The 12390-nt window shown below is 38.6% G+C and overlaps 2 protein-coding genes across 3 annotated transcripts; both read left to right on the forward strand.

The window, feature by feature from the left end:
- The first annotated feature begins 90 nt into the window (after positions 1 to 90).
- On the forward strand, positions 91 to 7708 carry smarcd2 (SWI/SNF related, matrix associated, actin dependent regulator of chromatin, subfamily d, member 2). Of its 2 annotated transcripts, none has more exons than XM_056772047.1 (13): positions 91 to 452; positions 1154 to 1344; positions 1540 to 1582; positions 1662 to 1784; positions 1929 to 2048; positions 2645 to 2740; positions 2899 to 3000; positions 3847 to 4008; positions 5167 to 5264; positions 5682 to 5820; positions 5911 to 6033; positions 6116 to 6217; positions 6305 to 7708. In XM_056772047.1, the coding sequence occupies exons 1-13, from the start codon at positions 306 to 308 to the stop codon at positions 6356 to 6358; spliced, it is 1500 nt and encodes a 499-aa protein (XP_056628025.1). In that variant the 5' UTR covers positions 91 to 305; the 3' UTR covers positions 6359 to 7708. The 2 variants fall into 2 exon arrangements, with proteins under 2 accessions (XP_056628025.1, XP_056628026.1); XM_056772048.1 differs by having other exon boundaries at positions 5682 to 5817.
- Positions 7709 to 8516: 808 nt separating this feature from the next.
- psmc5 (proteasome 26S subunit, ATPase 5) lies at positions 8517 to 11571 on the forward strand. Its single transcript, XM_056771331.1, has 12 exons — positions 8517 to 8560; positions 9027 to 9098; positions 9185 to 9254; positions 9369 to 9466; positions 9572 to 9628; positions 9779 to 10009; positions 10101 to 10227; positions 10390 to 10580; positions 10730 to 10828; positions 10953 to 11063; positions 11246 to 11332; positions 11426 to 11571. Exons 1-12 carry the CDS (start codon positions 8528 to 8530, stop codon positions 11477 to 11479), a joined length of 1230 nt encoding a protein of 409 aa, XP_056627309.1. The 5' UTR covers positions 8517 to 8527; the 3' UTR covers positions 11480 to 11571.
- The last annotated feature ends 819 nt before the right edge of the window (positions 11572 to 12390 follow it).

Below are 12390 nucleotides of genomic sequence, written 5' to 3' on the forward strand. Positions count from 1 at the left end.
TACGCAAATAGATCTGCGCAGCACTTCGTAAAGTCGAACACACCTACTGATAACTGTATTCATTGGTCAGACTCTCAAACTGTTATTGAGAGGCAACCATTAAGGTGAACGGGCGGTTTGACAAGCGTTTATGGGCAGAGATGACACACTCTGGAGATCTCGATCGACGCTGACAGAGTAAACAGCGCGTCTGCGAGAAAATACAGGATGCAAACACGTGCTGAGTAACAACTTACACGTAGTAAGACTCAGTTGCGTTCATTTTATTTGAAACAATTAGCAGCTGGAGAATTAAGCAAGTTGTTATGGCTTCTAGATCGGGTTTCGCCCTCAATTCCAGCACCCCAATAAACCCCAACATGAACCTGGGTCACAGCGCTATGAGAATGACAGCAATGCCGCAAAATTCCCCCTACAGGGGTATGGCCACCACACTGAACCAGTACCACCAGGTAAGAGTCGAAACTTATTCTGTTGACTTTAGTATCACGCCTTCAGTCCACCATACTGTCTTTATTTAGGAAGTGTCTGTCACTGCTTTACCGACAGTAACGATTTAACAGCAACGTTGGCCATTTACGCGATTTATTATTGTTTTTAAAGTCGACAGTGATGCTTTTTTACATGTAAAGCAAGGGGCGAGCTTTAAAATGTTTACAAATACTTTAAAAACACTTTAATACTGACGCTGAAAAACACTTACTTCCGCATTGAAGAGACACGCGCGTGCTTTACTTTCAACAACTTATTTTTTACTTGTTTCCCCAAAACAAGTTCATCCATTTGTATAAAAAAATTATGCTCTAACGATGAATAAGATTTTTGCCCATGTACTTTGGTAATAACGTGTTATTGGCCATGCATGGTGTTATTACATGCATGGTGTTCTTTAAAGTACTTTGAAGATACTATGAATATTGTGGTTTCACATTTAGAACAGTGGCCTGATACATTATAATATAACTGAACAATACAATACATTTAAATTACTTAAAATCAAACTTACTGTTTACATAATACCTAACATTGTATTAATGTGCCATTTGTGTTAGAAAATAAAACAGTACAGCCATCTGTAAAATAGTTAAAAGCTGTAATAGCAGTCTGTGTTTGGAGAACGTCAAATGATGTAAAATAATTGTTTGCTCCCCAGCGCCCAAGTATGCCACCCAGCCGAGGGGTGACAATGGTGGGCATGGGTCCTATGGGCTCACCCATGCCTGGTCCATCTTATGGTGGAGGCATGCAGATGCGACCCGGAATGTCACAAGCCCTGATGGACCCCACACGGAAAAGACTGCTTCAGCAACAGCAGCCCGGTGGTCTTATGGGTCATAGAAGGGGGTTAGTGCATGCATTTTGGTTACATGTGTGCCTTTGGTTAAATGTATAGTTGTTGTCACCTTAAAACACAAGCCTTGGAAAAAAGGCAAAAGTAAATATCATATGAGAATAATAAGGTGTTCTACAGTTAAGGTCTTTGGTATTGTAAAAACAGCATATGTGCACGCTTCTTAAACATCTGCTGTGAATTTTCAGAGTTAAGCGGCGTAAGATGGCTGACAAAGTTCTCCCACAGAGGGTGAGCGTAACCATAACAGTATGAGTTTGTTTGTGTAATATTGAACGCGTAAATTTCTAATGATTTTCACGTTCTTCAGATCAGAGATCTGGTCCCAGAGTCTCAGGCCTACATGGACCTTCTGGCCTTTGAGAGAAAGCTGGACCAGACCATCGCTCGGAAACGCATGGAGATACAGGAGGCCATCAAAAAGCCTATCACGGTACTGCTCTTCACGCTCTGTTTATAAGCTCTGATAACCGTTTATAACATCCAGACATCATTACGTAATCTGCATAATCTGTAAATTTAAAAAACTGTTCAGTCACATGTAGTAACAGGTAGTTAATTTTATGTTCTCAACCAGCAAAAGCGAAAACTGAGGATCTACATATCCAACACTTACACACCTGCCAAACCAGACGGGGAGGAGGCTGAAAAAGTGGCATCTTGGGAACTCAGAGTGGAGGGCAAACTCCTGGAGGACGTAAGTAACACATTTCACTGTGTGTTTGCCTGTTGCCATGTTGAATGTGAGAAGTCACGCGGTGGGGAATTCACAACAAGCCGCTACAGCTCCAGTGTGGTTCAGTTCGCTGCTGTCGTTTTTTTGGCAGCCTTGAGTCTCTCTGGTCCTCACTAGCTCATGTCCTCAGCTCACTCCTCCAAACCAGATGTGCTGTAAGCTGTTCCACGTTCCCTCGCTGGAAGGTTTTTTGGCGGACCCATTGAGGATAAAAAATAGAAACTTTTGCCCGTTTCGTGAATCGAGTCAAAAGAAGTCTGAACATGCATTCGCCAGCCTCTGGGAATGTTTCTTCCCAATGAAAAGAGGAAACGTGTTTTTTTATTTAATTTGTTGTTTTTTATGCCTCGGCTGTTGTACGTATTGTTGAGGGAGAGATCAAGTTGCGCAAACGCGTACTGGCGCAATAGCTGGAGGCAGCTCGTGTCTGAAGAAACTCCCCCGATGTGGTCAGCACTAAACAATGCAGAATCAATCAACGACATGAACAAAAGATTCACATGTGTTTTCTCTCCCCTTTAGCCTAATTCTTTCTCTCTGTCCTTTCCCTTATTTAGCCAGGAAAACAGAAGAGAAAGTTTTCATCCTTCTTCAAAAGCTTGGTCATTGAACTGGACAAAGAACTCTATGGACCAGACAATCACCTGGTGGAGGTACGGTGATCTCAGAACAGTGTTGTCTAGGAGACAGTATTGACCTTATTTATGTTTTAATCATTCTGTTTTTGGTAAACTCAGTGCACAGTATTTTAATGGTAAAAAAACCTTTTACATTACATTTCTTACATCAATACATTTCTTGATTGTTATAGTGGCACAGAATGCCCGCAACTCAGGAGACGGATGGCTTTCAGGTGAAGAGACCAGGAGATGTGAATGTGAAATGCACTCTCCTCCTTATGCTGGACCATCAGGTATCACATTGCACACATAAATAACTTTAAGGGGCAGTTTCCCAGACAGGGATAAAGACTAGTCCTAGACCAAAATAAATGTTACCGGCGCTGTCCAGAACTGAAAACAACTTGCAATGGCATGTATTTAAATACATTAGTGTCATTGAATTGTCTCAAAATGCCCACAAGCTATGTTTTTTCGAAATGCTTGTTTGTAAAAATTACTTAAATATCATAATTTAACTAAACCAAAGTCCTGGTTTAGAGAATCCCTCTCCGGGAAACTGCCCCTTCTGTGTAATAAAATGAATACAATGGTCATTCAAAACTAGCCGGAAAACCGGACCTGGCAACACTACGCACATCGTCTTTCATCAAAGTTCAAACATCATCTCTGGATCCTAAGAAGTTCTCAGATGTGGAGTATAACAACATTTACACATTTGTTTTGCACTTTCCCCATGAATGTGTTTAGCCTTTCATTCTGTTTGTGTGCCGATCAATCCGACTACAAATGGATTATTTGGTTGCATGCAAATGTAGCTTCTATGAGATTACTGTGACAAGAAAATTTACCTGTTGTCTGTTCTTTACGGATGTAATATAATTTCAGATGGAAAACATTTTTCTTTAATCGACAATTATTTTATCTGAAGACAATGTAAAAAAGCCAATATGTTATTGTAGACTTACATCATAAAGATTTGTGTAATACACAAACATAATCATTCCAAAAAAGGCTAATTTATGAGAATTTAGATTTCTGTTCTGAACAAGAATTTGCGTCACTGTTACTCATTTCATAATTGAGATGTATGAATATATATATGATTGTCTGTCATCTTACCTGTACTTCTCTTCCAGCCTCCACAGTATAAGCTAGATCCTCGTCTGGCTCGACTTTTGGGCGTCCACACTCAAACCAGGGCCAGTATCATGCAGGCCCTGTGGCTCTACATCAAAAACAACAAGCTCCAGGACTGCCATGAGAAGGAGTTTATTAACTGCAACAGATACTTCAGACAGGTGCCTCTCCAATTCTTTTGAAGTTTTCCCCTTTTCTCGAGATGCCGAAGCGTTTTTACCCCATCCCACCTTAATGTTGGGATCAGTCATTGATATGTTACTTTTCCACAAAAGCATCGTGACAATGTCTGTGAAAACCAGGCTGTAGTTTTACAATGTATTAATGAGATAAGTAGCTTCAAAGTTCCACCATTAATTTCACTACGGTTACAATCTGTAACATGGTCTTACTTCGTTCTCTATGTTATCTACAATGATTTCATGCAGAAAACAGTAAATCACAAAAATATGACTTGAGCTGGGTTTTCACTGGCTCACCCGGACTATAAAGAGATGTTTGACTTAATAAATTAACACTGATTATATACATTTGAGATATAAAAACGGTCTAACACCGTGTCAACCACACCAGATGTGATGCGCAGCATTTAAAAAAATAAACTCTTCTAATATGTCACTTGGAGGCTCCCATTTTGTTTCCCGCCACAGTACCTGAAGTGCAAAGGTTGCAACCCAAACATTATTATTAAATTTGGGTTTATTTTAAAGGGATACTTCAGCCAAGAAACAAAATTTCCCCATGTTTAACCCCCAGGGCATCCTGACTGAATAACATTCTTCTTGAAGGATAACGCAGTCAGAATAATGATTCCTCTCTGCAGCAGATGTTAGACATGAACATTAATAGCGTTGTCAATATGGATTTTTCTCTTAAATAAACGCCTCGATTCACTTCAGAAGACCTTTGTTAAGACCATGAAGCCGTGTCGGGCTATTCTTTGATCGATGGATGCACTTTTTGGAGCTTCAAAAGTAAAATGATACGTGGTATTATAACATTATTCTTCAAGAAGAAAGTCATATTCACTTAGGATGCATTGAGGGGCAGTAAAACACAGGGGATTTTTGATTTTTTTCAGAAGTACCGCTTTAAAGTAATGCAAATATTTCATGTGATTCTAAAAATCAATTTTACAAATACAAGTCTTCCTAGTCAGGGGTCCCTTTAAGGTCTTATTCAGCTCGACATAGGCTTGAAGAAACTGCCTGAAGAGTTTTCCACAGACAGGCACCAGATCATTTATTAAGACAAATACTGTACAGAAGAAATATTTGGTAATCAAGGACTCACTATAGACTCTTAATATAATCCTACAGATTTTTGGCTGTCCCAGGATGAGGTTTTCTGATATCCCCATGAAGCTCGCAGGCCTTCTGCAGCATCCTGACCCCATCGTCATCAATCACTCAATCAGGTGTGTGTGTGCGATTTTATTTTTGTGTGACTGCTCTCTACTACCGTTCTGTAGTTGCTTAATGTACTTCTTTAAAGAATACTTGTCTATTATTTCAAATTAACTTGACATGTTTGATTCTACATAATTACAATACTTTCATTTGTTGCATCATAGTTATTATGATTATACTGTTATGTTCCTGTAGCTCAGTTGGTAGACAATTGTGTTACATCTACATCTCTGCATTTTGTGGACACTTTTATTAAACTTGTAGTGCATTTACAGTATACTTGAAGTTAAAGGTTCGATATAATAAAGATTCTGTGTGCAAAATCACAAAGTCCGTTCAAACCGCTGTATACATGTCTCATCTATTATCTGTTTGATTGATTTTCAATCTTAAACAAAAACGCTTCATTGTTGTTTGTCTGATAGTGTGGATCCCAATGACCAGAAGAAGACAGCGTGCTTTGACATCGATGTTGAGGTGGACGACCCGCTGAAGGCTCAGATGACCAGCTTTCTGTCATCCACAACCAATCAGCAGGAGATCGCTGCCCTAGAGATGAAGGTGGTTGTGCAATGACGAAACAAAAATACACCTGAAAAAGTGTAAAGTACTATTATAATGTACTAACCAAAAACTTACGTTCTCCATCACAAGATCCACGACACTATTGAATCCATCAACACGCTGAAAACCCAGAGAGACTTCATGCTCAGCTTCAGTAACAACCCGCAGGAGTTCATCCAGGACTGGCTCAAGTCTCAGAGCCGAGACCTGAAGGTAAACTGAAACGTTCAGATTCACACTTTTCTGGTCATTTGACGTTGCTGGACTCATTCAAGTCTACCGCTGTTTTCTACAGATGATGACGGACACTGTCGGGAACCCAGAAGAGGAGAGGAGGACAGAGTTTTACCAAGCACCCTGGGTCACAGAAGCTGTTGGACGCTATGTGTTTTCAAAGGTGGGCTACTGGGTTATTTAGAGGAAATATCATGTTATGGAGGTAATCATGTTGTTTCTTCTAAATAATGAATTGTGTTGGTTTCAGGTCCAGCAGAGGAGACAGGAATTGGAACAGGTACTGGGAATCCGACTCTCATAAGCATCAGACTCCAAACCCACTGCCACCTGATGAATTAGCTTTCCATTTACATCTGATGATAAATATTCTGTTTGAAAAGGAACAACCGTCATAAACAGCCAGTCAGGTGCAGAACTTGCTGATTGTACAGTAACACAATTCTGCCCACATCAAATCTCAGATAGCAGACTAACTAGAACACCTCAGTCTCTTAAAACTTTCCTTGTGTATTTTGCTATAAATATGACAGTAAGCCATTCAATGCATTATACTTGCTTAGTAACATCTTCTGTTTACTGTTTTTAATATTTCAAAGTATGATAAACTATCTAGTTGACAAAATGTACAGAAGCAACCAGTGTATTGTAGCTTTTTGTACACTTTGTTTATGCAGTACTAAATTCCCAGCTTCAGCTGACACTTGCCCTTTTATAAACATTTCTGATTCTGGCTCTTCTTAAACTTTTCAAATATATTGCACAGTTTTGAGATTAAGCTGCATTTACTCATGATTAAGTAGATTCGTAATGAAGTGTTTTTCTTCAATGCACAATATTCTGGATTTTTGTATTTGGTCTCAGGAAAATATGCAAAAGGGCCATGTTTTTTTGCGTTCGGCACATTTGGTTGTCCAGCTGTTTTGGTTCAGTATGCCAGACTTTCTGTCTTCATCTTGTTTGTGTTAAGATTTTTAGATTTGACTGTTTTTTAAATCTGCCAAGGTAGCAGAGACCATATAGCAATGCCCAGATTTCATTGGGTGTGTAAGCCATCTCTTCTTTTCAGATATTCAAAGCCATATTTTGTACTTTTGATCATTTAAGTTCTTTGCATAATTCTACATTCCAGGCACGGTTGTGAATTTACCGTCAGATTCTGTTTTTATAAGTGGCCTTTCGTATTTGTATGGTAATTTGTGTTCTTGCAATTAAAGTTATCATTGAAGAAATGTTTCAGGTCTAACGGGGTTAAGCTCCATTAACAGCATCTGTGGCTTTTTGGCAGTTACCACTAAATATCTGGTTTCCAACATTTTTTTAAATGTCACAATTTTAAGTTCCTTTCTTAGGTACGAGTCAAAAGATATTTTGTTTTGTCATTGGCAACATGTTACAGATGATATTCTAAGAGCTTAATTTGTGATCTTTTCTTTTTGATCCTCAGGCAGTATTATTACTGGTCTGAAATGCTCTTACACATGTGCTATACCCGTGAGTGCATTCATCCATTGTTCTGTAAATGCAGTACAATTCTTAAAATTTAATGTTTGTTTTATATTTTTGTATCAATCAAATGCTTGCTTTTTTGTACTCTTTATTGGGAAATTGGAGCATTTTAAACAATAAATTTGTTTCCATGAAGGGTTCTTGACATCATGAATCATGAATGTGTACCATTTTCAGTTACATTTACATTTACATTTAGGCATTTGGCAGACGCTTTTATCCAAAGCGACTAACATTGCTTTATCCTATACATTTTGCATAGGTATTTGCAATCCCCTGGGATCGAACCCACAATCTTGTGTTGTTAACGCAATGCTCTTACTACTGAGCTACAGGAAATACTTTAATTGACAAAAAAGAGGTTTCGTAATATGAAATGTTGATAGGTCAGAATTGATGGGAAAGAAAAGCTATTTCTAGCAGAGAGCAGACCGTTGGCCAGATAAAATCAAACATCAGTCATGTTGATGCATGAAGTTAGATGCATCTATAGTTCTGGAAACATGTTTGTCTGGTTCTACCTGTCTCTATTGTTACCTCACCTTAACTGGAGATTAGTTGTGCCTTTGAAACACATTGGCTTATTGTTTGTAAAACCAGTGGATGTCTACCTCTGACAATAACTAAATACTGAGAAATATCTTTACTTTTGGTTGTTGAAGATTATTACTACACTTAATATAATAAAACCAATAAATCATATAAAATACGATATAACAAGAATGGTTTAATACAAAGTAGAAAATCACTACATTTATAATGTTATTATTATTTAATTGTTAGTGAAAAGTTTTCAGATAAATGTAAAACAAGTGGTTTGATAAATTAAAGAATTTAGATGCAAACAGGCACGGGTTGTGGTTTTCTCTCCGGTCTGAAGACGGCGCTAGTGAGTGTAGCGCACCGGCCGATCCCACCTGAAGAACACAAAACGGAAATACGCAACGCACCACCGGAAGTTTGTATGTTCAAGATGGCGCTGGACGGTATTGAGCAAGTAAGTGCTATTTCTGAGCAGAACCTATAGAAATTATCTATGCAGTTAGCTGTGTTGTTCTTATAAGTGCTGTATATCTTATGTGTTTACCCTACAGTGATAATACTGTAGAGAAACATACGACAGAATAGATGATTTAAGCGCTTTTTCTCGGAGTACAGCGGAGTTTGCTGTCTCATTGTGTCTCACTGACGTGAAACAACACTCATAACTACTTAACAAAACAATGATCATAACATGACACATCCTTGATCCTAACACTGGAAACCTCTTATAGAAATACCTTTTTCAGTTCTGTAGTTACTGTAGTAACTTAAATGTGGGATCATGACTGATCATAACATGACAGATTTCTCGATAGCAACGATGACATCATTTAATGAGTCTTTATTATTATTAATAAACCGTCTGTTTGTCATATTGGAGTTGACATGTTTTATTTCACTGTGATCTGCTGTTGTTGCAGATGGATGTTGAGGACAGTAAAGGGGGAACTGGGCTTCGACAGTATTACCTGTCTAAAATTGAGGATCTTCAGGTAAAAACAATCACGAAATGTACACTGTATGCTTTGCAGCTGCGTTATTGTTTGTCATGTGTGAATGTGCTTGTTTCTTCATTCAGTTGACAGTAAACGACAAAAGTCAAAATCTCAGACGTCTGCAGGCTCAAAGAAATGAGCTAAATGCCAAAGGTATAGCCTGCAAACTTGTTTCTTTTATTATTATTATTATAATTATACATAATATGCTATCTTCAAACATGAAAATGCAATGGCTTTTATTTTGTATTGTGTCTTTGGTTGTAGTGCGTCTCCTGCGTGAAGAGCTGCAGTTACTGCAGGAGCAGGGCTCTTATGTAGGGGAGGTGGTGAGAGCCATGGACAAGAAGAAAGTTCTGGTCAAGGTCCGGTGGTCTTTATTTTCTTCCTATCCTTCTCATGTGACGATCAATTCTGAGATTGTTTTCTATATATGTGTGGGTATCGATTTTGTTCTTATTTTATTGTAGGTGCATCCCGAAGGAAAGTTTGTTGTGGATGTGGATAAGAACATTGATATCAATGATGTAAGTTGTTTGTTTTGATGTTTGCTTAGGGAAGCGTCACTTTCACCGTTTCACCATACCCACAGTCATTTTTGTCTTACATACATTTCTGAAGCTCAAATTATGACAAGTGTTTTATTTAAGCGGATGTTAAACAATCCTTTTTCTCAGGTAACTCCAAATTGTCGCGTAGCACTTCGAAACGACAGCTACACGCTTCACAAAATCCTGCCAAACAAAGTGGACCCGCTCGTCTCGCTGATGATGGTGGAGAAAGTGCCAGATTCAACATACGAGATGATCGGAGGACTGGATAAACAGATCAAAGAGATCAAGGAAGTGATCGAGCTCCCAGTCAAGCACCCAGAACTGTTTGAAGCTCTTGGAATTGCACAGCCTAAGGTGAGTGATAGGGCTGTATTGTGTGAAGCCTTTTACTCCCGTCTGTTCGTGCTCAGTAACTTTTGGCTGTGTGTTGATGATTGGTTGGTAGGGTGTGCTGCTGTATGGACCTCCTGGCACAGGAAAGACACTGTTGGCCAGAGCTGTTGCTCACCATACTGACTGCACCTTCATCCGAGTGTCGGGATCAGAGCTTGTGCAGAAGTTTATTGGAGAAGGTTAGCATACCAAGTGTTTATGAACGACAGCATTATTTTAACGATACTTTTATTTTTGGCATCATCTTCACAGAATGCATATCATCGTTTTCATTAAGTAACGAATGGAGATAATATTTTCCTTAAGCAAGATTTTAGTATTGACTAGAGTGTGGTTTGTAGGAGCCCGTATGGTGCGCGAGCTCTTCGTCATGGCCAGGGAGCACGCGCCGTCCATCATCTTCATGGATGAGATCGACTCCATCGGCTCGTCCCGACTGGAGGGAGGATCAGGAGGAGACAGTGAGGTGCAGAGGACCATGCTTGAGCTCCTAAATCAGCTGGATGGATTCGAGGCCACCAAAAACATTAAAGTGAGATACAAACATCGGTCACCTGTGTGACAACCATGTGTGACATAAGAACATTTCGGCTTTAGCCAAGCTCACAGGCGTGTAACGTGTTTTCTTGATTCATGGTTTGCATTAAATAATTTTGATGTATATATGATTGTTTTTCTCAGGTTATCATGGCAACAAATCGTATTGACATTCTAGACTCCGCCCTCCTCCGACCAGGTCGCATTGACAGGAAGATTGAATTTCCCCCTCCCAATGAAGAGGTCATTTGCTGCTTTGTTCTGAGGCTGTTCAAAATTATTGTTTTGTTGTGTTTTTTAATAGTCTAGTATTGAATGTTGCAAAAGCTTCCAGCGACCTCATAAATGTTTGTCGTGTTCTCTTTAGGCCCGTTTGGACATTTTGAAGATCCACTCACGTAAAATGAACCTGACTCGTGGTATTAACCTGCGTAAGATTGCAGAGTTAATGCCAGGAGCGTCTGGAGCAGAGGTCAAGGTAAGGTCATCTCAGTTTGAACTTGATGAGTAATGAATCTCATTCATAAAAAGCTTCATAACATACTCATTTATTTAAAATAAAGAAATGCACACACTTGTTAATGGAAAATGATTAAAAAGAATCTACTAATCAGAGTTAGCATGATTGTAAGCAGTGTTTTATTTGCGTTTGTCTGACAGGGTGTCTGCACTGAGGCAGGGATGTACGCCCTGAGAGAGAGGAGAGTTCATGTCAACCAAGAAGATTTTGAGATGGCTGTTGCAAAGGTATTTGGAAAAGGATTTTACTCCAGGTTTAAAAAATGTCCTAATGTTGTTTTTGTGTATATCTCTAGTTTATCATTCATTTTCTTTTCACAGGTGATGCAGAAAGACAACGAGAAAAACATGTCCATCAAGAAACTCTGGAAATAGAAGTAGAGTCAGTGATTTACCTCTTTTTTGTGTGTCTTCAAGTTGCTTTGTCATCACCCAAATGTATTCGAAATAAATTGTTTCCCACTTAGGATGATTTCTCCCCGTTTTTTTCTTGTATAAAAATGTACTCGATAGGTTTCGCTTTCCTAAAAGTTTCATCACTGTTCAAATTATTATTATAGAGATCAATCCATGCTTTATGTTTTTCAAATTAACAAGGCATTTGAATTACAACTAAAGACTAATACATTAACCAAAAAAGCTTCATTCCAGTGCCGGAAGAGGTAACAAGCAACATCCTGCGGTGTTATAGCAGCCAGTTTGTCCACAAAATGTGACACTCATGTTTTACCCCATATTACCATAACACACATCAAAATAAACCTTCTGTTGTATTTGGCAGACTGGAAGTTACGTAGAAACCCCTTTTCCAAGATTCACTCATAAATATGCTTTATAATCCGTATAAAGTGAGACAACAATCTAATTTCAGTAGAGTTTAAACAGAAAAGATGTTTTTATCTTTACAGAACACAGCTTATGTTCTTCATACCCACACTTTCTTGAATTTCTTTATATATTTGGAGGGAGATCTATGCTAATATACAATAAGTGCTGTCTAATCTTTAATCACAGCGTGTTGTGTAATGTCCCTCCAATGATATGGGTGGTGTGATTTCATGACCCACTTACACTCAAGTTTAACCTAAATTCTAAAGGCCATTCAATGTTTATAATTTCCTTTTTATAAAATCTCTTTCACTTTCTGGTTTATTTAGGAGTCTGTAATATATCCTTTATATATCGGTATACACTCATTGAATGGATGGGAATTGGAACTCGGAAGTCAAATGTCTAGGTTTCTAACGGGTAAACATTTTCACCAATACATGATAAAATGCTTATTT

This window comes from Triplophysa dalaica, chromosome 17 (genome assembly GCF_015846415.1).
Source record: "Triplophysa dalaica isolate WHDGS20190420 chromosome 17, ASM1584641v1, whole genome shotgun sequence".
In the NCBI taxonomy this organism is placed as follows: Eukaryota; Metazoa; Chordata; class Actinopteri; order Cypriniformes; family Nemacheilidae; genus Triplophysa; species Triplophysa dalaica.

What these genes read in the sequence shown, in the direction of transcription:
- smarcd2 (XM_056772047.1), top strand. Translation starts at nt 306, where the DNA reads ATGGCTTCTAGATCGGGTTTCGCCCTCAATTCCAGCACCCCAATAAAC. An exon ending in CCATCAAAAAGCCTATCACG is followed by an intron (nt 1,785 to 1,928) that starts GTACTGCTCTTC and finishes GTTCTCAACCAG; the next exon opens with CAAAAGCGAAAACTGAGGAT. An exon ending in TCCTTATGCTGGACCATCAG is followed by an intron (nt 3,001 to 3,846) that starts GTATCACATTGC and finishes CTTCTCTTCCAG; the next exon opens with CCTCCACAGTATAAGCTAGA.
- psmc5 (XM_056771331.1), top strand. Translation starts at nt 8,528, where the DNA reads ATGTTCAAGATGGCGCTGGACGGTATTGAGCAA. An exon ending in AAATGAGCTAAATGCCAAAG is followed by an intron (nt 9,255 to 9,368) that starts GTATAGCCTGCA and finishes CTTTGGTTGTAG; the next exon opens with TGCGTCTCCTGCGTGAAGAG. An exon ending in AGGCCACCAAAAACATTAAA is followed by an intron (nt 10,581 to 10,729) that starts GTGAGATACAAA and finishes TGTTTTTCTCAG; the next exon opens with GTTATCATGGCAACAAATCG.